Here is a 25366-nt window from a genome sequence, read left to right on the forward strand (position 1 = left end):
GGACAGACCCGGCCCCGCTGATGAGCAGGGCGGGCCTCGCTCAGGACAGCCCACAGACAGGCTCACACTCAGTTTCACTTCCCGCCACTGCTGCCGGCAGCAAGAACCAGCCAGACTGCACCCTGAATCATTGCTGCTGCCTGCTACTCGGTAAGTGAGGACCCCCACGGGGATGGGGCAGGGTGGGAAGGCCTCACCCCCCCCAACCCAGTCCCAGGCTAGGTGGGCACTAGGGGAGGAGCCAAGGTTTCCCCCAAAACAGACAGTTGAGGGTGCTTCCCCCTAAGGAAGCCATGCCACCCTCTCTGGCTTCCTGCCCTGGAATCGGGTCCTGGAGCTCACTGACAGTGCCGGCCTCAGCTCTTCCCACTGGGGCACTCATACACCCACTCCCCACCCCTGCTTCTCCCCAGGCTCGGCAGCAGGTACCCAGCATGGGCTCGCAGGCCCTAGCCCCAGGGCCCGTGCAGACCCTCATCTTCTTGGACCTGGAGGCCACTGGCCTGCCTTCCTCCCAGCCCAAGGTCACGGAGCTGTGCCTGCTGGCTGTCCACAGATGTGCCCTGGAGAGCTCCCCCAATGTTCAGGGGCAGCCTCCCACAGTGCCCCCGCCGCCCCGGGTGGCAGACAAGCTCTCTCTGTGCGTGGCTCCAGGGAAGGCCTGCAGCCCAGAAGCCAGTAAGATCACAGGCCTGAGCACAGCTGTACTGGCAGCTCATGGGCGTCAGCGCTTCGATGCCGACCTGGCCAGTCTGCTCCGAGCCTTCCTGCAGCGCCAGCCACAGCCCTGGTGCCTCGTGGCACACAATGGTGACCGCTACGACTTCCCCTTGCTCCAGGCGGAGCTGGCTGTCCTAGGCCTTGCCAGTGTTCTAGACGGTGCCTTCTGTGTGGATAGCATTGCCGCCCTGAAGGCCCTGGAGCACGCTGGCAGCCCCTCGGAGCATGGCCCACGGAAAAGCTACAGCCTGGGCAGTATCTATACACGCCTGTACGGGCAGGCCCCACTGGACTCCCACATGGCCGAGAGTGATGTCCTCACCCTGCTCAGCATCTGTCAGTGGAGGCCGCGGGCCCTGCTCCAGTGGGTGGATGCTCATGCCAGGCCTTTCAGCACTGTCAAGCCCATGTACGGGGTCACAGCCTCTGCTGGAACCAACCCAAGACCATCTGCCACCACAGCCACTAAAGCCCTGGCTAGAGCCAGGGACACTAGTCCCAACCTGGGCAGGGGCAGGAAGCCCAAGGCTGTTCCTCCAATGGAGGGCCCTGGAGCCTCACCCAAGGCAGGACTGCTAGCCCCACTGGGTCTTCTGGCCTTCCTGACCTTGGCACTAGCCACACTGTATGGGCTCTCCCTGGCCACACCTGGACAGTAGGCCAAGAAGGAAAGTCTGACTAATAAAGACCCCCCCCCCCCCAGCACTGAGTGGCCACTCACCTCTACCCTCCTTGGCAGCCTTAGAGGAGCCTCCTGCACCTCTGCCCACACTCGGGGACCTGGGGAGGGGGACACAGAGGGTGGCACAGTCTTTGTCCTCCACCCTCCCTAGCAGGATGGCCAGACACCTGAGCCCAGCAAAGACGGGGGAAACATGGAAATCCAAGGGATGGATGAAGATGGTCATGGCCTAATGCCCAGTCCCAGCACCCAAGGCTCTGAAGAAAGAAGGCGGCAGCCCCAAATGTTTGCATTTATTATAAACAAAAGTGCAGACCCTAGACACTCAGAAACACATCAACAGGTACAAAGCTAAGACAGATCTGGTGAGATATTAACAGAGGAACAGGGAACACCGAGGTATTCATGTCTGGGCCAGAGCCGCCACCTAGGGCCCCCTTCCACCTTTGGTCCAGACGGCCCCTTGGCCCAGGTGTCCTGGGTGCCAGGACATACTGTGGACTGGGGTATAGGAGCTGGCTATTCTATGAAGCTGGTGTGGGGAGAAGTAGGGCCTATCAGAGGTCTGACGGTCCCTCTCCACAGTGGGCCAGTTTCCCTCCAGGACCCAAGGGATTCAGCCTCACAAAAATGATCACATACATTTTAAAACAGGAAACAAACTGTTTTTGCCTAAAAGGAAAGGAAAACAAAAACACTGCAGGGAGGACACCTGAGTGTGCAGGTGGACAGAGGCCACCCTGCCTACCTGTGGTGGGGGTCGTGGCCAGCCAGGGCAGCCAGAGCCATGGGTGGACGTGGCCCTCCAGGTGGTGCCAGGGAGGATGTGGGGACAGTCCAGGCAGACCGTGCTCGGGTGGGTGGGCCTCTGCCTCAAGTGTTTTGGTCTCGGGAGGCTGACCGCCCTCTGCTGGGCATGGCACAGGTTCTGGGGACTATGGGACGTCTGCTAAAGGATTAAAACCCAACTTAGCCAGGCCCCGAGCCTCACCCCCATGCCACGATGGCTCTGGTTCCTTGAAGAGTACCCCACACCTTGGGGACAGGCCGTGGCCTTGAGCAGTGGCTAGCCACTCTGCCAAAACCAGAACACATGGGCACATTGCCTCCAAAAAGCCCCACTGTCCTAGCATGACAAGCCCCCACCGGCCTGGTCTCCCTGGGGCAGTATGGGAAAGAACTCCCACCCCAGTCTTTGAATTTTGAGATTTCAAAAGAGCACAATTTCAAGTGAGGAAGAGAACGAAGAAGGGTCCCAGCAACTCTAGCAATGACTGCTCCCCAGCACATTGGCATCACAAGAGGCCTCGTGTACAAACCGGACACAAACACCACGCACGGGGAGAAAAAGACCGTGCCTACATACCCATCTCTCTCTCTCTCTCTCTCTCTCTCACACACACACACACACACACACCAAGTGGCAGCCAGAGAAGCAGGGACAGGCTCAGGGGGCTGCCTTCGGGGGGTCCATGTAGGCCGGGTTGTAAGGAGGCTGGCTGGCAGGATAGGGCATGGCCGCACCTCCTGAAAACAGAGAGGACACCGGTTGGTTGTGAACACGGAGGGCTGCAGTGTGAGGGGACAGTGGCAGGCGATTTGTTGGGGGGGGGGTTAGGCAGGGTTAGCATTGGCAGCGATACTCACCAGCCAACGTCTCGTGGTAGGCCGGGGGGCCCATCGGCTGGGCAGGGTAAGGTGGGGGGTACTGTGTCGGGTAGGGTGCTACTGGCATCCCTGGTTGTGGGGGCATGGGGTGGTAGCCCTGGTATGTCGGTCCGGGGTAGCTGGGTGGCACACTTGGAGGCTGAGGGTAAGGGGTGTGCACCACCGTGGTGGCCGTGGTGGTGGTGACCACCGCTGCAAAGAGAATCCCAGTCAGGACCACAGCCACCCCTCACTCCAGCTTAGCCGAGTCAGGGCCCTGGTCAGCCCCCTCCCCCACCCCCAGCACCTGAGCTCTGCACCTACACACCCAGGGTCACGGGGGGCAGGGAGGGGGCGGGCATGCTTACGACGTGGTGGCCGGCGACACATCTTGTAGAGATAGCAGCAGGAACAGGTAAAGCAGATAATGACGGTGACAACAGAGAGCACGAAGATGGTCAAGCCGATGGCTACAGTTGCCCCAAACCTGCCAAAGAGCCGGTGGTGACCCAGGGCCTCGCGCCCCGGCCCAGGACCAGCAGTCCACACCCCACCCTTCCCAGGGGCACCCCTCTTGCCAGAGGAGACTCTGGGCAACACAGAGCAACTTCCGGCGGGGTAGCTTGACTCTCCTTCAGACTGTTTCCTTGGTGTAAAATGGGGTTATTTCGCAAGTCTGTGTAAAGCACCTCACCCAGGGTCTACGCCCTTGGAGTGTCTCCCCACCATACACCCCTGTCCGCCCCACCCACTCAGCAGCCCGTCCTCGGGCACGTGGCTCAGGCCCGTCCCTGTGGGCGAGACCGACCCGCTCACAGCCTCTGGAGCCCACACTTCAGTGTAGGAGCCAGTTGTTGAGGTAAAATGGCAGCACAAGGGACAAAGGTGGGGAGAAATTCCAGGAGAGCAGAGGCCAGCGTGGCCAGAACAGTGAGGAGAGGCATGCAGGGAACACAGCCTCAGCACTAGCCCCAGAGAGGGGCTGCAGGCCCCCCAGGAGTGACGGCAAGCCTGCTGGGTGCCCAGCACTGTGCCAGGCGTTCGCATACATCCTTGGGCTCCCACGCTCTGACCAGTAGGGCAAGTGGGTAAACAAAGAGCCAGGTGGATGATATGGGGGTACTGGAGCTAACCTTGCCTTCTGGAAGAGGAGGCCTGCCTGCCTGATTCCAGCCCCTCAGCAAGTACCACAAAAGAGTGGAGGGGCTTTAAAGAAAGGACAGGCCCTGGGCAGGAAGTTCATTAAAATTGACTTTCAAGGGCAGACAGAGTCCCTTGCTCTCCTGTGTTGCCAGGGACTAAACTCTATTCTAAGAAAAGGCACATGCTTGGTGACTGCACCTAGTGCATTCAAATGTGGAAGGAGAGGCACCTGGCTGGCTCAGTTGGTAGAGCTTACGACTCTTTATCTCTGGGTCGTGAGTTCAAGCCTCACCCACGTTGGGTGTGGAGCCTCCTTAAAAAAATAAAATAAAATAAAATAAAATAAAATAAAATAAAATAAATAAAACGGGGAGGGAGCTTGGTGAGCTACAGGGCCTCCGCCTCTACTGAGGGCCCAGGGGAAGGCGGTGGGCCTGGCCCCACCCCACCCCACCCCGCCCTGGGTGGAGGGGCTTCCCCTCACACAGCCCAGCAACAGGCTAGGGCAGACCTTTCACACCGTGGACTCCAAAATACACAACCGCACTCACAAACCAGAAGCCACTGGCCACTGTGCGGCCCTCACCTGCCCCGGACTCACAAGCTCCTTCCAGACCTGCTGCTGCCCCCAAGGAATGGAGAGAAACACACACACACACACACACACACACAGTACTGGGCCCAAGCTCACCTCATGTTAGCCTCCACCGTCAGAAACACACACACACACACACACACACAGTATAGCGCCCAAGCTCACCCCATGTTAGCCTCCACCTTCACTCCCCGGCTTCCAGCAGCCCTGGACTCGCCCTCTTTCCATCATGGGCCACTCAGTTCTAATCCCCTCCCCTTTCGAGGAAAGGGAAGGGAAATCTTGGCCCGCCCCTCGCCCTGACGTCAGTGACGGGAAGAGCAGCGCAGAGCCCTTAAAGACACAGCAAGGCCCAGCGGCACCAGAGGGGCCCGGAGCAAGGAGGGAAGCCAAGGTGGTCGGGCGGTCCTCCCAGAGTTGCCTCGCCAGCCTCGCCTGCCCAGCCCTGGCCTCTCACCATGCCTATCCACCCTCCTGCCCAGATGCTGCCTTGGGATCTGAGGTGCCCTGAGTGCCCAAGCCACACTCCTGCTCAGCCCGCCAGCCCTGTTCCAGCTGTCCTCCTTGATGGGCACCTTCAGTGACCTAGGTCCACCAGCAGCTGCTGGGGCCCTCGGAATGACACACGAGTCCCCTCAGGGCCTTTGTATATGCAGTTCCTCCTGCCTGGTCAGCCCTTCTCTTCCTCCCACCTCAATGTAATTAATTCCTGTTCACCCTTCAGAATTCAGCTCAAAATACCACTTCCTCGAGGACATCTTCCCTGACCATCCAGATAAGTTCAGGCACCTTGATAAATGCTCTTACAGAATTAAATTCCTGTCTCCTTCAGTTTATAAACACACACCCTGTGTGAGCATTTGATTAACATGCACCTTGCCTCCAGCCTGTGGATTCACAGAGGCACAGACTGCACTTGCTTTGGCCCATCGCTCTGTCTCCAGCACCTAGCATACAGTAAGTGTTCAACAGGTATCCAATGAATGAAAAATTCACTCAGAGACCCCGTGGGCAGCACCTAGTAGGACAGCCAGGCATGATGCTCTGAGGAAGGGTAATATTTGAGGGGTGGTTGCAGAGTGTGGCAGGGGCCTGTGGTACCCATGGCAACAGTTCTAGTGGAACCACGCCTCTGAGAGGAAGGAATGCGGTTTACAGGGTTGGTGCGACCTCCCAGATCAGAGTCCAAAGGCCAAGTTCAAATAGCAGAATCGGGGGCGCCCGGGTGGCTCAGTCATTAAGCGTCTGCCTTCGGCTCAGGTCATGATCCCAGGGTCCTGGGATCGAGCCCAACATCGGGCTCCCTGCTCAGCGGGAAGTCTGCTTCTCCCTCTCCCACTCCCCCTGCTTGTGTTCCCTCTCTCGCTGTGTCTCTCTCCCTGTCAAAAATAAATGAATAAAATCTTTAAAAAAAAAAAAAAAAAAGCAGAATCAGCCCAAGCAGGGAGTGTGCAGGGCTGAATTCAGTGGTTCCAGAAGACCAAAGACCCCCAATGTGCGGACCGGGGAAAGACCCTCTCTGGAGCAGGGACAACAGCACTTTCACCATGATGCTGGCAATGCACTGACCATTCAACAGGGCAGGATGGGGTTCACCTGCCAAAGTTGGGGAGCAGGCAGCAGAAGACCTGGGCCAACCGCAGGCCCACAGGTAACATGGCCACACTCTGGGGAGCAGAGGGCCCATGTCGAGGGAAGACACAACCCATCCAGGCTGTGACAGGCAGAGGTGGCCTCCTCTGGGTCCCTGCACTCTGACCTGGTGCCTCATTCTTGGAGAACCCAAGGAGTCACCCACAGAGGGAGACGTGGGGTCTTTTTCCCCCACTGAGACTTCTCTGGAGCTCCTAGCCACGGCCTGCGCAGCAGGGGCTGGACCCCACCAGGGAGCCAACACTCCAGTGGGTAAACAGTGCCCTTGGCCGAGGGGGCAGCACACAGATGCCCACCTGAGGGCATTCACAGAAGTGTCGCTGCTGACCCTGCCCTTCTGCCTGCTTCCTAAGCCCTAAACCTGCATAAGGCAGGTGCCATGCAAGACACAGGGCTCTGGTCAGAGGCAGGGAAGGAGGGATGGGGCAGGTGCAGGTGCAGGCAAGTTGGGCAGCATGACTGCAGTCACCTGCGCGTCCCGGTGGGCAGGACAGCCGGGGCGGGGCCATGCACAAGGGTGTGCACACCACCCACCAGATCCGGTTCTGTGTGCACAGCTCACGGAGGGACAGGTGCTCCTGGGCTCACCCCAGTCACCTCTCTGCTGCCACCAGTCTCAGCAGCCTCTCCTCCTATGCCGCATGGGGACCTTGTTCTGCAATGTCCCCTCTGTCCCCTCTCTCAGCTCAAGTCTCCACCAGCATCCAAGAAGCCCTTCTTCACCCTGACTCCTCCTCCAACTCCGTCTTCCCCTTCACTGGTTTGCAGCCAAATCTCTCCCTGAAGCTGTCCACACTCACTTCACCCTACACGTTTCCAGCTCACTCTTCAATCTGCTGCACTGAACGGCTCCTGCCAAGGGTGCCATGGCCTCTGTGGTGTGGCATCCACATTTCTCAATACCCCACAGCCCAAGCATCTTCCTCTTTCCTTCCGCTTCTCTGAACCTTCCTTCTCAGCATCTCCCGAGGCCCTTCCTCAAATGTTGCTGACCCTCAGATTCAGTCCTCAACACACTCCTGCCACCCAACCTGAGCCCTTCACCCCACACCCACTCCTGATCCCACATCCTCTCACAGGGCTGGACCTCTGGCCCCGTCAACAGAGCAGAGGCCAGGCCCCCCGCCACCCCTCCCAGGCCACTCCCTAGCAGGCAGCTGCTGAATGACAGTCTCCAGCCTCACCTCCCCCCACCAAGCGCGGTCTCCCTCTGGCCTCCTAACACCTGGAACTGGGAAGCCATGGCTGCCACCCCCTCCCTGCCTCAGCCTCCGTGGAGCAGCCAGAATGGTCTTCTTCCTAAACGCCATTCAGACCAGCACTGCCCAGAACACTTCACTGTCCTCAGGACAATGCCCCAGGCCCACACTGGCTGGACAGCGGGATGTCCTTTGGGGCCGTCAGAAAGCCCACAGTTATGGGACTCAGCAAAGGAAGGGCACTCCCCACGTGTGGAGGGAGGGGCGAATCAAGGTGTTAGTCTCCAATCAGCCAAGGGTGCAGGATCAGCCAGCAGACCAGAGTGCAGAGGCCGGGCCTTGGGCACTGAGGAGGGACCACAGGCTGTACCTCTGTGGTACTTCCCCACTCTCAGAAGCCCTGTCCTGATTTCACTGTGGCCATTGAGACCTCACACCCACCCAGGCTCACAGGGCAGGATGGGACAGGCAAGCACCTGGACCCCCCGCACAGGTCCGGAGCCCCCAGTGTCCTCCTCCAAAGGGGCAACCAGGCCTGGGCAGATCTTCTCCTGAAAGGGGCTTCTAGATCCACCAGGGCAGGGGCATGCAGCACATGGAAGAGACCCCACCAGGAAAATACATTCTGTGTGCACAGCTCACGGAGGGACAGGTGCTCCTGGGCTCACCCCAGTCACCTCTCTGCTGCTACCAGTCTCAGCAGCCTCTCCTCCTATGCCCCATGGGGACTGCATGCTTACTCCACCCACATGAAGGGTGCGTCACAGCACCTCGTCATGGTGTCAACAACACAGAGCAGGAACCTGGCCAAGGGAACTGAGGTTTGGGAGACTGCGTTGTTCCCCGGCCCCTTGACAGAAGGGCCCTGATACAGCAACCATGACTCACAAGCCCTGACACAGGGACTGGGCATATCAGTTATCCCAGCATCTTTACCACACCATCATTACCTCATCACCAAGCACCAGCACCACCATCACCCCGTCACTGTCACCACCATCGCCCTGCCATCATGGTCACCATTGCCACTGTCACCCCACCATCATTACTACTGTCACCCCATCACTGTCACCACCATTGTCCTATCACTATCACCATCGCTCTGTCACCATCACCACCATCACTGCATCACTATGACCACCATCACCTTGCCATCATTGTCACCATTGCCCATCACCATCATGACCATCATCCCATCCCCATCACCACCATCACCCACCACCATCACCACTGTCATCCTATCCCTGTCACCACCATCACCCCATCCCTGTCACCACCATTGCCCCACCACTGTCACCATCACCCTGTCACCATCACCATCACCCCATCACCACTGCCACCATCACCCCATCACTGTCACCATCGCCCTGTCACTGTCACCATCATACCATCACTGTCACCACCATCACCTCCATCACTGTCACTTATTCCCCATCAGTCACCAGTGCCCACCCCATCCATCATTTAGGTCAACAGGGACTCCCTACCCTTGGCCTTTCAACTGTCAACCACAGTCCCCCCCATCCCCAGCACAATGATGAGGACTCAACTTTCCAAGATAAGGATCAGGGACCTGGTGGTCAGCTACTCTGGGGCCCCACTACAATGACTCTGTGGCATCCGTGCCCACAGCCCTCACTTTAGCCCACTAAGCCCCTGTCACCTCCACCAGGAAGATGTACCCAGCCTGCAGGTTTTATTTACCCTGACATCGGGTCGCTGTCCAAGCTGGAACGAAACCTCAGCGCCGAGCCCAGCTGCTCCAGTGGCTCGGTACCAGCAGACACACTGAAAAGAGGAAACTTCATGATTAACACATCCAAGCCCCACCCAGCACACCAGGAGCAAACACTACCTTAGCACACACACAAAATGCACAAGAGCCAATCCTGCGCAGGCCACGGAGAAGCCCTGATGGCCTCCCGAGGATGACTATCACACACACCAGAATCTCAGGCTACAGTGCTGCACATTCCTCTCAAGCGTACTCAGAACATTCTCCAGTATAGACTACATGTAAGGCCACAAACGAGGCTCAATCGATTTGAAAAGATTGGTATCATACAAAGTTATCTTCTCTAACCACAGTGGGATGAAGTTAGAAATCAGCAGAGAAAGACTACCGAGCCACAAAGTGAAAAAAGAAATGCTAAACACAACTCATACCTTGAGAAACTAACATTGTACCAAAAAGAAAAACAGCAACAAAATTGTGCATTAATAAGAAATTATAAAGTAAATTAAGAAATATGTAATACAAAAATACAGATTCAAAGGGGCATGATGTTTATAGCAGCATTATCAACAATAGCCAAATTATGGAAAGAGCCCAAGTGCCCACTGACTGATGAATGGATAAAAACAATGTGGTATATCGGGGCACCTGGCAGGGGCGGGGTTAAGCATCTGCTTTCAGCTCAGGTTATGATCTCAGAGTCCTGGGATCAAGCCCCAGGTCAGGCTTCCTGCTCAGCAGGGACTCTGCTTCGCTCTCTCCCCCTCTGCCCCTCCCCCACACTTGTGTGCACACATACACTCTCTCAAACAAATAAAAACATAAAAAAATAAAATCTTAAAATAAAAAGATGTGGTATATCCATACAACAGAATATTACTCAGCCATCAAAAGAATGAAATCTTGCCATTTGCAATGATGTAGATAGAGCTAGTGTATTATGCTAAGTGAAATAAGTCAGTCAGAGAAAGACAAATACCACATGATTTCACTCATTTGGGAATTTAGGAAACAAAACACATGAATGTGTGGGGAGGGAAAAGAAAAAGAGAAGGAGATAGGGGAGGCAAACCATAAAAGACTCTTAACTATAGAGAACAAACTGAGGGTTAATGGAGGGAGGTGGGTGGGGGATGGGCTAAATGGGTAATGGGTATTAAAAGGAGTGCACTTGTTATGATGAGCACTGGGTGTTGTATGTAAGTGATGAATCACTAAATTCTACTCCTGAAACCAATATTACACTGTATGTTAACTAACTAGAATTTAAACAAAAATTTGGAAGAAAAAATAAAATTGTGCCAAAAAAAAAAGAAATTAAGAAATTAGTAAAACTGGATAACAAAAATACTACAGGTTAAAATTCATGAAACACAGCTAACACAGTTCTTAGATGGAAATTAATTATCTTTTTTAAAAGAGATTGATTTATTTATTTCAGAAAGAGAGAGAGAGTGCAGGCGGGAGGAGAAGCAAAGGGAGAGGGAGAGGGAAAGAATCTCAAGTAGACTCCCCACAGAGCACAGAGCCTGACGTGGGGCTCGATCTCATGACCCTGAGACCATGAGCTGAATTGAAATCAAGAGTCAGATGCTCAACCAACTGAGCCACCCAGCTGCCCCAGAAATTTATTTATCTTTAGAAGTAAGATGTTAGGACATCTAGGTGGCTCAGTCAGTTAAGCGTCTACCTTTGGCTCAGGTTTTGATCCTAGGGTCCTGGTATCAAGTCCCATGTTGCGCTCTTTGTTCAGCAGGGAGCCTGCTTCTCCCTCTCCCTCTGCTTCTGCCTCTCTCTCTGTCTCTCATGAATAAATAAATAAAATCCTTAAAAATAAATAAATAATAAAAGTAAGATGTTAAACTCAAGAAGGTGGGGAAAAAGTAATAGAGCAAATCCCCCAAATAAGGAAGGAATTAATAAAGGGAAACACAAAAATAAGAGAATAGCCACAAAAAATAATACAAAAGATTTATTTTTTTAAAGATTTTATTTATTTATTCATGAGAGACAGAGAGAGAGAGGGAGAGAGAGAGAGAAGCAGAGGGAGAAGCAGGCTCCCAAGGAGCAGGGAGCCCGATGCGGGACTCGATCCCAGGACCCTGGGATCACGACCTGAGCCGAAGGCAGACGCTTAACCATCTGAGCCACCCAGGCGCCCAATACGAAAAGATTTAAAAACCCAAAGTAGGTAAGCCCTCTGACAAGACTCATCAAGGAGAAGACACAAAAAGAAAAAAATACATAATAAAAAAGGGGAAATAACTACAGGTACAACAGAGATTTTAAAAGTAATAACTGGCTGGCCCAGTTGGTTAAGCATCTGCCTTCAGCTCAGGTCATGATCTCAGGGTCCTGGGATCAAGCCCCACATTGGGCTCCGTGCTCAGCGGGGAGCCTGCTTCTCCCTCTCCCACTGCCCCTCCCTCTGCTTGTGCTCTCTCTCTCTCTGTCAAATAAATAAATAAAATCTTAAAAAAAAAACAAACTAAAAAAATTAAAAATTTAAAAAAAGTAATTAACTTCAGGGGCGCCTGGGTGGTACAGTTGGTTGAGTGTCTCACTCTTGGTTCCGACTCAGTTTGTGATCTCAGGGTCGTGGGATCAAGCCCCACGTAGGCTCCACACTCGCTGTTGCATCTGCTTGAGATTTTCTCTCCCTTTCCCTCTGCCCCTCCCCACTGCCCTCTCTCTCTCACTCTAAAATAGATAAAAAATCTTTAAAAAATAAAAATAAAATAAAAGTAATAGTTCATTGGCTAGTATCAAAAAGACACAATATAACACGTACTGGGGAGCATGTGGAGAAAGGGGAGCCCTCGTGCGCTGTTAGGAATGCAAACTGGTGCAGCCACTGTGGGAAACAGTATGGAGGTTCCCCCAACAAGTTAAAAATAGGCATACCATATAATCCATATACAAGCAATTCCACTTCTGGATATTTATCTGAAGAAAACGAAAACACCTATTTGAAAAGATATGTGCACCCCTATGTTCACTGCAGAGTTATTTATAATAGTCAGGATGTGGAAGCAATCTAGGTGTTGTTGGTAGATTAGTGGATAATGAAGATGTGAGGCACATGCACACACACCCACCACACACAGGAATATTACTCAGCCACAAAAAGAATGAAATCCTGCCATTTGCGACAACATGGATAGACCTAAAGGGTATTATGCTAACTGAAATAAGACAGAGAAAGAAAAATACCATATGATTTCACTTCTATGTGGAGTTTAACAAACAACAAACCAAAACAGAAAGAGCCTCACCGATACAGGAAACAAAGTGGTGGTTACAGAGGAAGGACAAGTTGGGGGTGGGGTGGGTGAAAGAGGTAAAGGGGCTTAAGAGGCATAAACTTGCAGTCATAAAATAAATAAGCCATAGGGATGTAACGTACAGCACAGGGAACATAGGCAATAATATTGTAGTAACTTTGTATGGTGACAGACAGTGACTACACTTACCATGGGGATGATTTTGTAACATATAAAAATACTGAATCACTATGATGTATACCTGAAACTAACAGAATATTGTATGTCAACTATACTTTGATTTTAAAAAAATAACAATAATAACCTTCTTTGGATTCTGATTTGAACAAACCACCCATGAAAAGGCACTTTGGAACAAGTGGAGGCAACTAAAGACAGACTGGCATTAAAAATTATTAATGAATTACTGTTAATTGTGCCAAATGTGTTACTGAAATGGTGGTTATATTTCTTTACAAAGGACTCATTTGTACAGATGAAAACTAACATTTAAGGAGACTTTTTAAAAAGATTTATTTATTTATTTATTTATTTGAGAGAGAGAGAGAGAGAGAGATCAGAGGAAGGGGCAGAGGGAGAGAGAATCTCAAGTAGACCCCCCACACACACACACACACACACTGAGCACAGAGCCCATCTAGGGCTTAATCCCAGGACCCTGACATCATCACCTGAGCCAAAATCCAGAGTTGGACGCTCAACTGATGACTGAGCCGTCCAGGAGCCCTTGGGAGAAATTTTTATGATGTTTTAATTTTTGTTTGTTTTAAAATAATCAGAAAAAAAAGTGGTGGGAGGTGTATAAAATAATAGTGTCAGAGCGTTGGTAACTATGGAAGCAGGTGATGGATATGTAGAATTATTATATTATTCTCTATGCTTTTGTATATATTGAAAATTTCCAAAATTAAATGTAAAACAAAATAAAATTAAAAAGCATTAGGAACAACTATATCCTGCATTTGAAGGGAAGGTGAAGCTGAGGAGAAAATAGTTTTTAAAAACCAGTGTGCAGGGGCATCTAGCTGGCTCAGTTGGAAAAGCATGCGACTCTTGATCTTGGGGTCATGGGTTCGAGCCCCACATCGGGTGTAGAGATTACTTAAATAAATGAAACCTAAAAAAAAAATCCGTGTGTAGGCTTTAGTGAGCAATAGGATACCACGCCGATGTGTGGAAGGCTGGAAAGAAAGCTCCATGGAAGTAAGCATGGCATCTGAGGCCCTGTTCTCTGAAAGTCTCAGGTGAGACTTGCACCCAGAGCCCACCAGGTGGGGAGGCCCTGATGATTCCCACTCACTTGGGATGAGACCTCAAAATCTGCACCCCAAGAAAGGAGGAAGTGACTAGACAGCTTAGCCTCTAATCCTCTAAGTCTCTGCAGTTAGGCCAAGATGTTTTTTGTTTTTGTTTTTGTTTTTTTTTTAAGATTTTATGTATTTGTCAGAGAGAGAGCACAAGCAGGGGGAGCGGCAGGCAGAGGGAGAAGCAGGCTCCCCGCTGAGCAGGGAGCCCGACGCAGGGCTCGATCCCAGGACCCGGGGATCCTGACGTGAGCCGAAGGCAGACGCTTAACGACTGAGCCACGCAGGCGCCCCAGACCAAGATGATCTTAAGAGTGCTGTGTCCCTGGCAAAAGCAACACAAATCCTCCCTGGAAGAGGTCCTGGGCTCCAAATTTCTACAATCAATTTTGTAAATGTAATGTTAGGCACACCATCAAAATTTTTCAGAAACACTAGGACACAAGACAACATGAATACAAACAACAGAGGCAAATGACCACAGAAATACCACGGGGCTTCAAATATTGAAGCCACTGACATTAAACACCACCACATACACAGTTCAAGGAGATGAAAGAAAAAAATCGAGCTGTTGAGGAGAACATGAAATATAAAAGAAACAAAAATTCTAGAACTAAAAAGCGATACTACAAATTCAAAATGCATTAGACACAGCTGAAGGTATAATTCATAAACTGGAGGACAGGTCCAATACATGTAGACTGAAGCTCAGAGACACAAAAAGATAGTAAATATAAAGACAGAAGATGGTGGGTGAAATATGAAATACAAGAGGTTTACAAGAGGTCTTACATATGTGTAATTAGAGTCCCAAAAGAAAAAGAGTGTGAAAATGGAGCAGAAGCAATCTTTAAAGAGATAACAGCTGCCAATTTTTCAAAACTGAAGAAAAAACAATTCAAGAAGTACTGTGAAGCCCAAGCAGCACAAAGCCACCCAGGCACATCACAGCAAAACTGCTGAAAACAAAATACAAAGAAAAATCTTAAAAGTAGTCAGAGGGGGAGCCTTGGTGGCTCAGTCAGTTGAGCATTCAACTCTTGATTTCAGTTTAGGTCATGATCTCAGAGTCGTGGGATCAAGCCCCACATCAAGCTCCCCACTCGATGAGGAGTCTGCTTGAGATTCTCTCTCTCTCTCTCTCTGCCCCTCCCCTGGCTTGCACGCAAGCATGCGTGCATGCACGCGCGCTCGCTTGCTCTCTCTCTCAAATAAATAAATAAAATCTTAAAAAAATTAAAAGTTTAAAAAAAAGTACTCAGAAAAAAACATGTTGCTTGCAAAGGAGCAATAATTAAACTGTCAACTGGTTTCTCAACAGAAAGGACAGAAATCAGAAGACTGGAATGGAATGGGACACCTGGCTGGCTCAGTCAGAAAAGCATCTCAAGGTCATAAATTCGAGCCCCACGTTGGGTGTAGAGATTACTAAAAAAATAAATAAAAAAATAAGAAAAGACAATGGAGTGAAAGCTTTAAAATGTTGAAAGAAGTTGACAGCTGCCAACCTAGAAATCTATAACCTGGAAAAGTATCCTTTAAGAAGGAAGGTGAAATTAAAGACATTTTCAGAGAAACAAAAATGGAGAAAATTTGACACCAGCATACCTGCATGAGAAGTAGAAGGAACACAATCTCAGTTGAGGCTTAAAGATGTAGGAAGCAATAAGAAGCAGCAGAGAAGATAAATATATGGATAAATATAAATAAATATTCACTGTCAAAAACAAAATACTGTCTTTGAGGTTTACAATAGTATTACAAGAAATAAAGAGGGACATTACACATGATAAATTGAACACTTCATCAGAAAGTCAAACCAATCTTAAATATGTATGTACCTAATAACAAAGCATCAGAATTCATGAAGCAAATATTGACAGAACTAAAAGAAGAATAAACATATCTGTGGTCTCTCAGTAATCGATAAAACAAGCAGACAAAATCAATAAGGACGGAAAAGATCTAAACACATTATCAACCAACTTGACCTAACTGACACTTCTAAAGCACTACACCCAACAACTGCAGAATATACCATTTTTCAAGTTCATATGAAACATTTACCAAGGTATAGTATATGCTGGGTCATAAAATGAATCTCAATAAATTTCAAAACCCTTAAAACTTAAAACAACACAATGAGGTATTACTACACATTCAGCAAAATTACTAAAATTAAAACCTTCTAGGAAATAGAAATGATATAGATCCTGCCTGAGGTATTATATGTGAGAAGTATACATTTACTAAAACTCATCAAGCTGAAACATTAAGACCTGTGCATTTTACTATATGTAATTATACCTCTATTTTTTAAAATTGACTTACAATGCCAAGTTTTGAGAGGAGGCACAGCAAACTGGAACTCTCACTCATGGCTGGTAAGGGCATAAATGGTACAACAATGCTAGAAAACTGTGAGTACCTGCCAAAGCTGAACACATGCAGCCAATGACTCAGCAAATTTACTCCTAGATATTTACCCAAAAGAAATATGTTCCATTTAAATCTTTATTTATTTAAGTAATCTCGATCCCCAACATGGGGCTTGAACTCATGACCCTGATATCAAGAGTTGCAGGCTCCTCTAAGCCAGCCAAGAGCCCCAGAAATGTGTTTCTTTTAAAAGGCACCAAGGAGGGGCTCCTGAGTGGCTCAGTCAGTCAAGTGCCCGACTCTTGATTTTGGCTCGGGTCATGATCTTGGGGTTGTGAGATCAAGCCCCACGTCAGGCCCTGCACTCAGCAGGGAGTCTGCTTGAGATTCTCTCTTTACCTCTCCCTCTGCCTCTCTCCCCACTCGTGTACTCTCTCTCTCTCTCAAATAAATAAATAAATCTTTAAAAGGCACCAAGGATTTGTAAAAAAGAGTTCTTAGTATCACTACCAGATTAGCAGAATCCTTCCTTAGTCTAATAAGGTGTCTTTAAAAACAAAAAAACTACAGCAAACATTATTTTTAATCATGAAACAATGAAAGCCTTCCCCTGAGACAAGAATGCTACCTATCATCACTTCCAATCAACTCTGTACTGGAGATCCTAGCCAGTGCAATAGAGCAAGAAAAATTAATTAAAAGCACAAGAACTGGAATGGAAGAAATAAAACATTAATTACACATGATGTGACTACTTTTGTAGAAAATTCTTAAGTTTCAATTAAAATCACTTAAATTAATACACAAATTTAGTAAAGTCTCTGGATACAAGGTCAGTTTATAAAAATGTATTAACTTTATATCAATAAATAATGAGAATTTTAAACTATACTGTTTACAGTACCATCAAAAAGTACCTAGAAAAAGTATAGGGGCAGGGAAACTATTTGACAAAATTCAAGATCCCTTTATGACTAGGAGTCCAAGCAAACTAGAAATAGAAGGAAACTTCCTCAATCTGGTAAAGGGTACCAATGAAAAAGCTACAGCTAGCATCATACCTAATCCTATATATTTTCTCCCTAAAATTGAGACCCAGACAGGGAGATCTGCTCTCACCACTTCTATTCAACATTGCAATGGAAGTCCCAGCCGGTGCAATGAGGCAAGAAAAAGGAATAAAGGAATACAGAAGGTAAAAGAAGTAAAGAGTAGAAGAAAAAATAATGGAGTAAGAACAAACCAAAACAATATGGTAAGTGAAAAAAAAAGAAATACAGACTAGGAGAGACCAAAAAAAGCACAAAATAAGATGGCAAATATAATCTCAGAACACCAATAATTACATTAAATTTAAAGGGAATGCTGTATTTTAAAAAAAATTACTGGAATGGATTTTTTTTTTAAAGACACATGTAAAAATATAAGGACACCAAAAGGTGTTCACTTCCAGTGAAAGGGTGGAATATGATCCATCAGGAATCCTTAGGTGTGGCTGGCAGGTATGCAGCCTGGTGCTGCCATTCCCAAGAACATCTTGGAAGTCCTTAGTAACTACATACATCTCACTGACCTGGCAATTTGCTCCCATGTACACATCCAAGAAATTCTCACATGGTTCCACAAAAAGAGAAAGGAAGTATCGGAAGATGCCCACAGCAATTATCTGTGATAGCAAGCTTAGGACTCACACCACACAGAATGACACCACAGGGGTGGGCACAGGCCAGGTATACACAATGCAACATGAATGGGTCTTACAAATAAAAACGCTGTGCTGAATGCAAAAAAGTAAGGGAGTTCATTGTATCCACAAAACAATGTAGACTTTTCAAAACACAAAGTAGCTCAGTCGGTAGACCATGCAGCTTTTGATCTTGGGGTCGTGAGTTTGAGCCCTATGTTGGGTGTAGAGTTTAAAAAAAAGAACTTTAACTTAAAAATCAATCAATCAATCAATCAATCACACAAACAATGAAAAGGACATACAGACTGGCTGCTTATGGGGTGAGAGGGAAATGGAAAGGTCATGTGAGATTAAATATATAAGATGGTACGGGCTGGGCTGGGCTTGCCCAGACCAGTGGTGATCACCTGCCATGAGCTGAGAAGTTGGACCACCTCTACCCTCTCTATCCCTATGACCAAACACAAAAGAAACACAGACGTGGCAAAGGGAGACCTTGCTTCCAGCCCATGAAACGGTCTAAACCCAGATGGAATGCAAATCCACTGGCCACACCAAGAGGACACAGGCATGGTGCAGAGTGTGATGTGCGCCCCAGGACCCACAAGATGATACCTATGCAAATCATATACAGTCCCCTGCCAGGTGCATGCATATGCTACAGGGTACACTCACACCAAGGTGTGCATCTTGCTGGTCCAGGTATATACCCAGGGGTGAGCCACAGGGCCAGCTGAGGCCACCAGCCCTGAGAAAACTGCTCAGCCCGAGACTGAGTGACCCAGGTAAGCTGGAGCCCTTGAGGGTTGGGGAGAGAGGGGCAGGGGACTAACTGAGCAAGCCCAGAATAGGAGCTCCCCACCCTTACCGCCATCCCTGGTCCAGTGCTCTAGCATCTTGAGGGGGCTGTGAGGCCAGAGGGGCAGGGCTATTTCTCTTTCAGGCACACTCCTGCTGGGGGCGGGCTCAGGCCTCCCACCCTGCCACCACTGTGCACCCACCTGGCCTCAGGCCCGGCACAACTTCCCTCGCTGCCCACAAATTTCTTCAGCTCATCAGAGCAGCAGTATTGGTTGTAACAGTTGCCACAGCAGAAATCAGGACAGGACTCAGGGAAGAATTTGCGTCCACGGGAAGCCACACATACCTCGCTGTGGGCTGGAGCGGAAAAGCACACTTGTTAATCGGTGGCCGGAGGGCCAGGCCTCATGCCAGATCTCAGCCATGTCCCAGCCCACGTAGCCCCTCCCTTAGCACTGCTTTGCTCTCCCCCCTGCCCCACAGCAGAGGCACCTAACCGGGCTCCCTCTCTCCTCCACCAGTCACTTGTCTTCTGATGAAGACTGACCTTCCTAAGTGGGAGTTTGGAGGGGCCACTTCCCGCTCGCGGACCATCCCTGGTCTCCACTGCCTCAGGATCAAGTCCAGGGTCCACAAAGCAGGCTCTGGACTGCAAAGGGCTTTGATGGTCACCCCGACTTTCCAGCTCTATCCACACTCGGCCCATATTCTTGCCTGTTTCCCATTCCCGTCTTCAAATCTACTCATCTTTCAAGGCCTTACTCCAGGCCCCCTCCTCTAGAAGCTGCCCAAGCCCAGCAGTCAGGGCTGAACAGTAACGCCCCCAACCAGCTGCTGGGGCCCAGGCACTGGACCAACCCGTTCTCAATCCTTACTCCCTCTCCTCACCACTCAGTGCCTCCGCTAGACCCTGGACTGCAGGGCCCTGGCGCTCACAGACCACGCCCTCACGGCAGACCCACCGTTGGCCACGGTCATACCCACCGTAAATGTCCGTGAAGCGCTTAGCCCTGGGCAGGGCCTGCAGCAGGTGCCTAGGAAACGTTTACAGTTGGTGGCCAGGGCTCCGAGGCAGTGGCACCACTTTAAGCCCCAGAGCCATTACAAGGCTCTCAGCCAGAGTAGGGATCCAAGGACTTTCCCACAAGCTGGGGTAAGGACAGAGCTCCAGAACTCCAGGTCATACTGAGAGGACCTGGCTGACAAGTGTGGGAAATGACCCAGGGCTTTGGGAGACCACAAGGCCTGCAAACTTCCAGGAAGATGCTACAGCCAAACGTTCCCATGCATCCTTAAGCAACATTAGCAGAGACCTAGTGCCCACCAGCAGGAGGGGGGCAGTCCCAGATTGTGCCTGGACAGACCCCGAAGAGAACACCCAGTCCAGCAAGGCCCAGACGGTTATGGTAGCCTGGAGACAGGTCTGATGATAAACCCTGAAGTGTGGCTATGTCTCCTGAAAACAGTCCTGGCCCAGCACCTGGACCCTGGGGACCCAGACTGGCCAGAGCCCCAGGGCAGCATGCCGTGTCTGGAGACTCAGCCTGGTCAGTGTATCACATACAGGGCGAGTCCCAGAGACAGAGGCACTGAGTGACCTCCTTGAGAAGAGAGAACTAGAAAGGGGATGGGGGACGGGGGCGGGGTGCTCCATTCTTGACAGGTTCAGGCAGAATCCTGCTCTGGGCAAGGCTGCAGGCGCGGAGGACCTGACCACTCCCAGGCTCCCCCCAGCCAGCTGTCCACCTGACAGCAGGTATGGTCAGCATGGCCCATGCTACCGGGTAACTCAGGTGACCCACCTCCAGCAGGGTCCTTTCAGCCTCTATGGGCACAGCCCAGCCTCTAAGCTGGGGCTGAAGACACACACCCCTTGCACCGTTTGGGCCAAGAGCCCACGACAGAAATGTTCTTCTGGGCCCCGGACACACTGGACGAGGCTTGCCAGATCTCACTGGACCAGGGACCGGGGCTCCACCTTCTCACTTTCCCACCCCAGGTCCCCAGATTCATCTCAGCCCCCCAGGAAATAAAGCCCTTTTCCTCGAGAAAGCCACTCACCCCAGAGGGATCACTCAGCTTCCTCTGGCTGGGCAAGGGGCTGTTCCAATTCCTACCCCGAAATGGCCCCCAGCCTGGCCTCCTCCGATGGTGAATCATCAGTCTACCATCAACACACACAGTGGTGTTTCCTCCAACCCGGGAGGCCAGCCTCAGGCGTCCCCAGGAACACAAGGGCCATGGGAACAGGGGGTGGGGGAGTCCAGCCAGTAAATAGAGCCGAAGGGAAGGCCTCTGATAGAGGGGCCAAGCCTCCCTCCTGCCGCCACCCTAGGCTAAGGCCAGGCAGGGACTCCTACCCCAGCCCCTGGGGACCCAATCCTGTGGAACATCTAAGGGAGCACAGACCCCACCACTACCACCATTACCCGGGGCACAACAATGGTGGCAACTTCCTAGAGTCTGTTCAGACACAGGGGTGCTGACTGAGGTCAAGTCAGTCCTGGGGGTTAGCTGGCTGCCTTGGGGTTATTGGGGGTAGGGGACACTGGGGATGGTGTTGCCTGGGCTCACTCCAGGGACGCACGAATGTGGCTGCCCCCCTCCCAGATACACTGTCCCTGCCCGGGACGAACTGCCCCCACCCCGCGAGGCTCACCACCTGGAGGCGGGGGGGAGCAGCAGCACCAGCAGCACCAGCAGCAGGATCCGTGGCGCGGGGACCCACACAGTCATGGCTGGGCGGCGGACGGACACAGGACAGACGGACAGAAGCAGCAGGGGTTGAGGTGCCGCCGCAGCCGCAGCGACCCGTGCGGCCACAGCTTCCTCGCCCCGCCCTTGGCGGCCTGTTCCGGGAACCCCGCCCGGAGGAGGGAGTGGAGGGGAGGAGAGCGAGGCCAGGGAGGGGGAGCGGACGCCCCTCCCAGCCTCCGGGCCAGGCGCACGTCCAGGGGCCACGCGGACACTCCAGCCCGTTCTGGGCGACGGCAGTACCTGGCGAGCCCCGACGTCGCCTTCTGGGCTCGGGATACTTTCCGCCTCCCTCCCCTGTTCCCAGCCCTTGGCCCGGAGGGGGTCTTGGCGGGGGGGGGGGGGGGGGGGGGGGGGGGGGGAGCCGGGGGGGGGAGGCGGGGGGGAGGCGGGGGGGTGGATCTGCATCCTAACACTTGGGAGGCAGGACACAGGCATTCTTTGCGCAGGGGGGGCTCTCCTGTTCAGCAGATTCTCTCCGGACCCACCTGGGAGCTGGGGACCAGGTGAGGTGGTGGGAACAGTGCCCAGAGCAGACCTGGGCACACAGTAGGCGCTCAATAAATGCCAGTCCCTCCTGCAAGCCTAATCCAGAGGCTCTGAGGAGGCTCCATCCCCTAGTCCCCTGGGTTGACAGCTCTATCCCCACAGTCATCCTACCCCCCAGCCCAGGCAGGCTCATCCCCCCCTCTGAGGGCAAGCCTGGTTCAGATGGGCTGCTCTGAGGATGGGAACTGGCAGCTCCCAGGCACACTAGGCCACCTCCTGGTTCAGGGGAGTCTGGCTGGCCCGAATTTGTGTCTGTTCCAGGACCATGTGCTCACACAAGACTCCTTGAGATGGGGCAGTGGCTAACTGTGGCCCTGCCATTCACTGTGGGGCAGGGGTCTGGGCAGAGCCAGGAAAATGGAGAAGGAGCATTGTCTGGAGTCTGTCCCAGCTGCTATAACAAAACATCATGGGCTCGATGGCTTATAACCACTCGAGGGCTTATAAACCACAGTTCTGCCAACTGGGAAGTCCAAGATCAAGTTGCAAGCAGGTTCTGTGTCTGATGAGAGTTTCTGTGTTCCTAGATGATTGTCTTTTCCCTGTGTTTTCACTTGGCAGAAGGACCAAGAGACCTCTCTGGGGCCTCCTCTATAAGGACACTCACCCCCATTCATGAGGGCTCCACCTCAAGACCTAATCACCTCCCAAAGGCCCCACCTCCAAATACCATCACCTTGGGGTTAGAATTTCAACATCTGAATTTTGGGAGGGCACAGGTGTTCAGTCTATGGCCAGCATTTTTTTACCCAGGGTTTCTGACCTGCTGCCCACCCCACACCTGGCACATCCAGTACATTGTACTCAAGGCAGAAAACATGAAATGTCGCACTGACTGGGCACCTGGGCCAGTGAATACACCCCGTGTGCCGCCGCATGTTTCTCACCTGAGGACAGGGGCATCGCTAGGACAAAGAGACCCCAGAGGACAACCTGGGAGGTCCTCAGTGCAGTTCCCCAGGCTGGGGTGTGAGAAGAGGGAGGAGACAGCTCAGCCAGGAGCCACCACCTGGTCGGGAAGGGCTCAGGACTCAGCACACGAGACAGAGGCATGGCTGTCCCCGGGCAGAAGGAGGAGCCCTCCCTGACACGGCTCAGCCTCATCCTGCCCCGCTGCCTCTGCCTCCCACCCCCCCCCCCCAGCAATACGGTGTGAAGTTGGATGCAGCCCAGGTCCCCCTTCTGCATGCCCAACAGCCACCATATGCTCCCCTCCACCTGCACCTGTCCAGCCAGCCTCTGACCCCTTATTCCACACCCTGGGTGCCCAGCCTTCTCTGTGTCCCACAAACTCGGTCTCTCTTCATAACATAGGCCCTGCCCTCAGCAAAGCTTCTCAGAGCTTTCTTACGTCCTGTCACCTGTCTTTGGCCTCTCTGCTCTGACACCCCCACCCCATTTCCTCTCGGGGCTTCTCCCCTGGCCTCATCCTCCCTGACCTTTTCAGGATTGGGGTCCCCATGCCCTCTCATCTTCCTACACCTCACAAAAGTGGGAAACCTTCATGGGCTCCATGGCCCACCCAGAGCTGTGCACGGACAGGAGGGGCTGGAGGCCAGGAATAGCCTGAGGCTGGGAAAATCACAGTCGTGCACCCGAGCAGCGTGTGTCCATGCAGGGGAGGAGGGCACCAAGTCTGTGTAGCTGGGAAATGGTCACTTCCACAAGCCGCCTGGGGAAATCAGCCCCTCCGAGGCAGAAACCAAACTCCCTGTGCCAAATGTGGGGGTCTCGACAAGATGGAGGGTCCTCCAGTCCGACTCTTGATCTCAGGGTCGTGAGCTCAAGTCCCACATTGGGTGTAGAGTTGACATTAAAAAAAAAAAAGTGTACTCAACAAGAGTGAGGGTCCTACAGGCAGGACACATGAGGTAAGGACCCAGACAGCTGGACTAGCTCAGCAAACACAGTGCGAGGCCACATGTATGGGACGGAGGGGCCCGGCAGCCGGGGCTGCTGCGCTCAGAAGCACCCCTCTGACAGCCTGTCTCCTCAGGCCTCCCCCACCCGCTCTTCATTCCAGCCGGTGCCCTTCCCTGCTTAGAAGCAGACCCTACCTTAAATTCTGCCCCTTTCCCGTCTGGTCTACATGAAATGGCTCACACCTCATTTCAGGGCACACTCCCCCCCCATCTGCTGTTCCCCTGTCCCAGGCCACTGGCACCACAGGGGTCCTCCCCTATGCCCTCACCCTCTCCCTCTGCATTCCCGCCTTGCACTCCCTGCTGGTGTCCCGGACCACCTGATCCTCACCTTCCTCACCTTCCACCCACAACTCTACTGTTGCCCCCTCCCTGCCCTGAGCTCTCTGCCAGCTGACTTGGCCTCTGAGATTCTCTGTCCATTCACCACAGTCCAGGCCCCGAGGACTCCCAGAACACCACCTCCCAAGAGCTCCTGGGCCACCACAGACAACTCACACCTGTCTCCCCAGTTCCACCTGGTCACCCAGGCTGGTGCTCAACTCCCCCCCACTCTGCCACTCTCACCTCCAGAACATTCTTTTACTTACCACTGACCCAGCTCTGGTCTCACCACCTCTCTCCATGCTTCCAGTCTTGAACTTCCTAGAGAACAAATCAGTAGCCACCCCCCACCCCCCATCACCACCACTCTAAATCCTGCAAGGACTCCCCGTGGCTCTTAAGGTAAAGTTCCGATTTCAGTCCCAGCAAAAAAATGGGGCTCCTCGTGCTTCCTGGCCACCATACACATCCCCCTCACCCTCTCTGGCTCACCCTTTAGGTCCCAGTTTAAAACACCACCTCCTCCAGGAAGCTTCCCAAGATGTCAAGTCTGAGTTAGGGTGCCCCTCTATGTTCCCGCAGCCCTTGTGACTCCCCCAGCCCAACACCAAACCCTGGGTCATGTGGGTGTCTTCTGCTACTCTGGGGGGTCAATGAGACTGGGGTAGCGTCTGTCTTCTGTATCCAGCACAAGGGCCATGCACATAGTAGGTGCCGGATAACTGAGGAAAAAGGAAAGACAGGATCCCCTTCAGCCCACTGGCCACCTTCCCCTGAGTACCAGGCCTGAATCACTCCCCTCGGGGACGGGCTGCCTCAGTGCCCCCAGTCCTCTGTGCTCCCCATAGTAGGGGCCTGTGGCAGTAGCTTGTCTTGACGTTCCCTTTCGGGTCCACCCTCCACCTTACCTTCTCCTGGGGGTCCCTCTTCCTGGGCTTCTTGTTGGGCTTGGCAAATAGGAGGCGGGAGGTCAGAGTCTGCGTGG

The 25366-nt window shown here is 52.1% G+C and overlaps 2 protein-coding genes across 3 annotated transcripts; one reads left to right on the plus strand and one right to left on the minus strand.

The window, feature by feature from the left end:
- The first annotated feature begins 12 nt into the window (after positions 1–12).
- TREX1 (three prime repair exonuclease 1) lies at positions 13–1543 on the plus strand. The gene is made up of 2 exons (XM_027583506.2): positions 13–150; positions 414–1543. Exon 2 carries the CDS (start codon positions 435–437, stop codon positions 1377–1379), a length of 945 nt encoding a protein of 314 aa, XP_027439307.1. The 5' UTR covers positions 13–150; positions 414–434; the 3' UTR covers positions 1380–1543.
- Positions 1544–1680: 137 nt separating this feature from the next.
- SHISA5 (shisa family member 5) lies at positions 1681–24754 on the minus strand. 2 transcript variants are annotated; one of them, XM_027583507.1, is made up of 7 exons: positions 24648–24754; positions 19817–19866; positions 19033–19189; positions 9344–9427; positions 3418–3536; positions 3050–3262; positions 1681–2929 (listed from the first exon to the last, which is right to left on the minus strand). In XM_027583507.1, the coding sequence occupies exons 1-7, from the start codon at positions 24737–24739 to the stop codon at positions 2850–2852; spliced, it is 795 nt and encodes a 264-aa protein (XP_027439308.1). In that variant the 5' UTR covers positions 24740–24754; the 3' UTR covers positions 1681–2849. The 2 variants fall into 2 exon arrangements, with proteins under 2 accessions (XP_027439308.1, XP_035583188.1); XM_035727295.1 differs by lacking the exon at positions 24648–24754 and adding an exon at positions 21495–21691 and having other exon boundaries at positions 2772–2929.
- Positions 24755–25366: the final 612 nt, after the last annotated feature.

The sequence above is a fragment of the Zalophus californianus genome, chromosome 1 (genome assembly GCF_009762305.2).
Source record: "Zalophus californianus isolate mZalCal1 chromosome 1, mZalCal1.pri.v2, whole genome shotgun sequence".
NCBI classification, from domain to species: Eukaryota; Metazoa; Chordata; class Mammalia; order Carnivora; family Otariidae; genus Zalophus; species Zalophus californianus.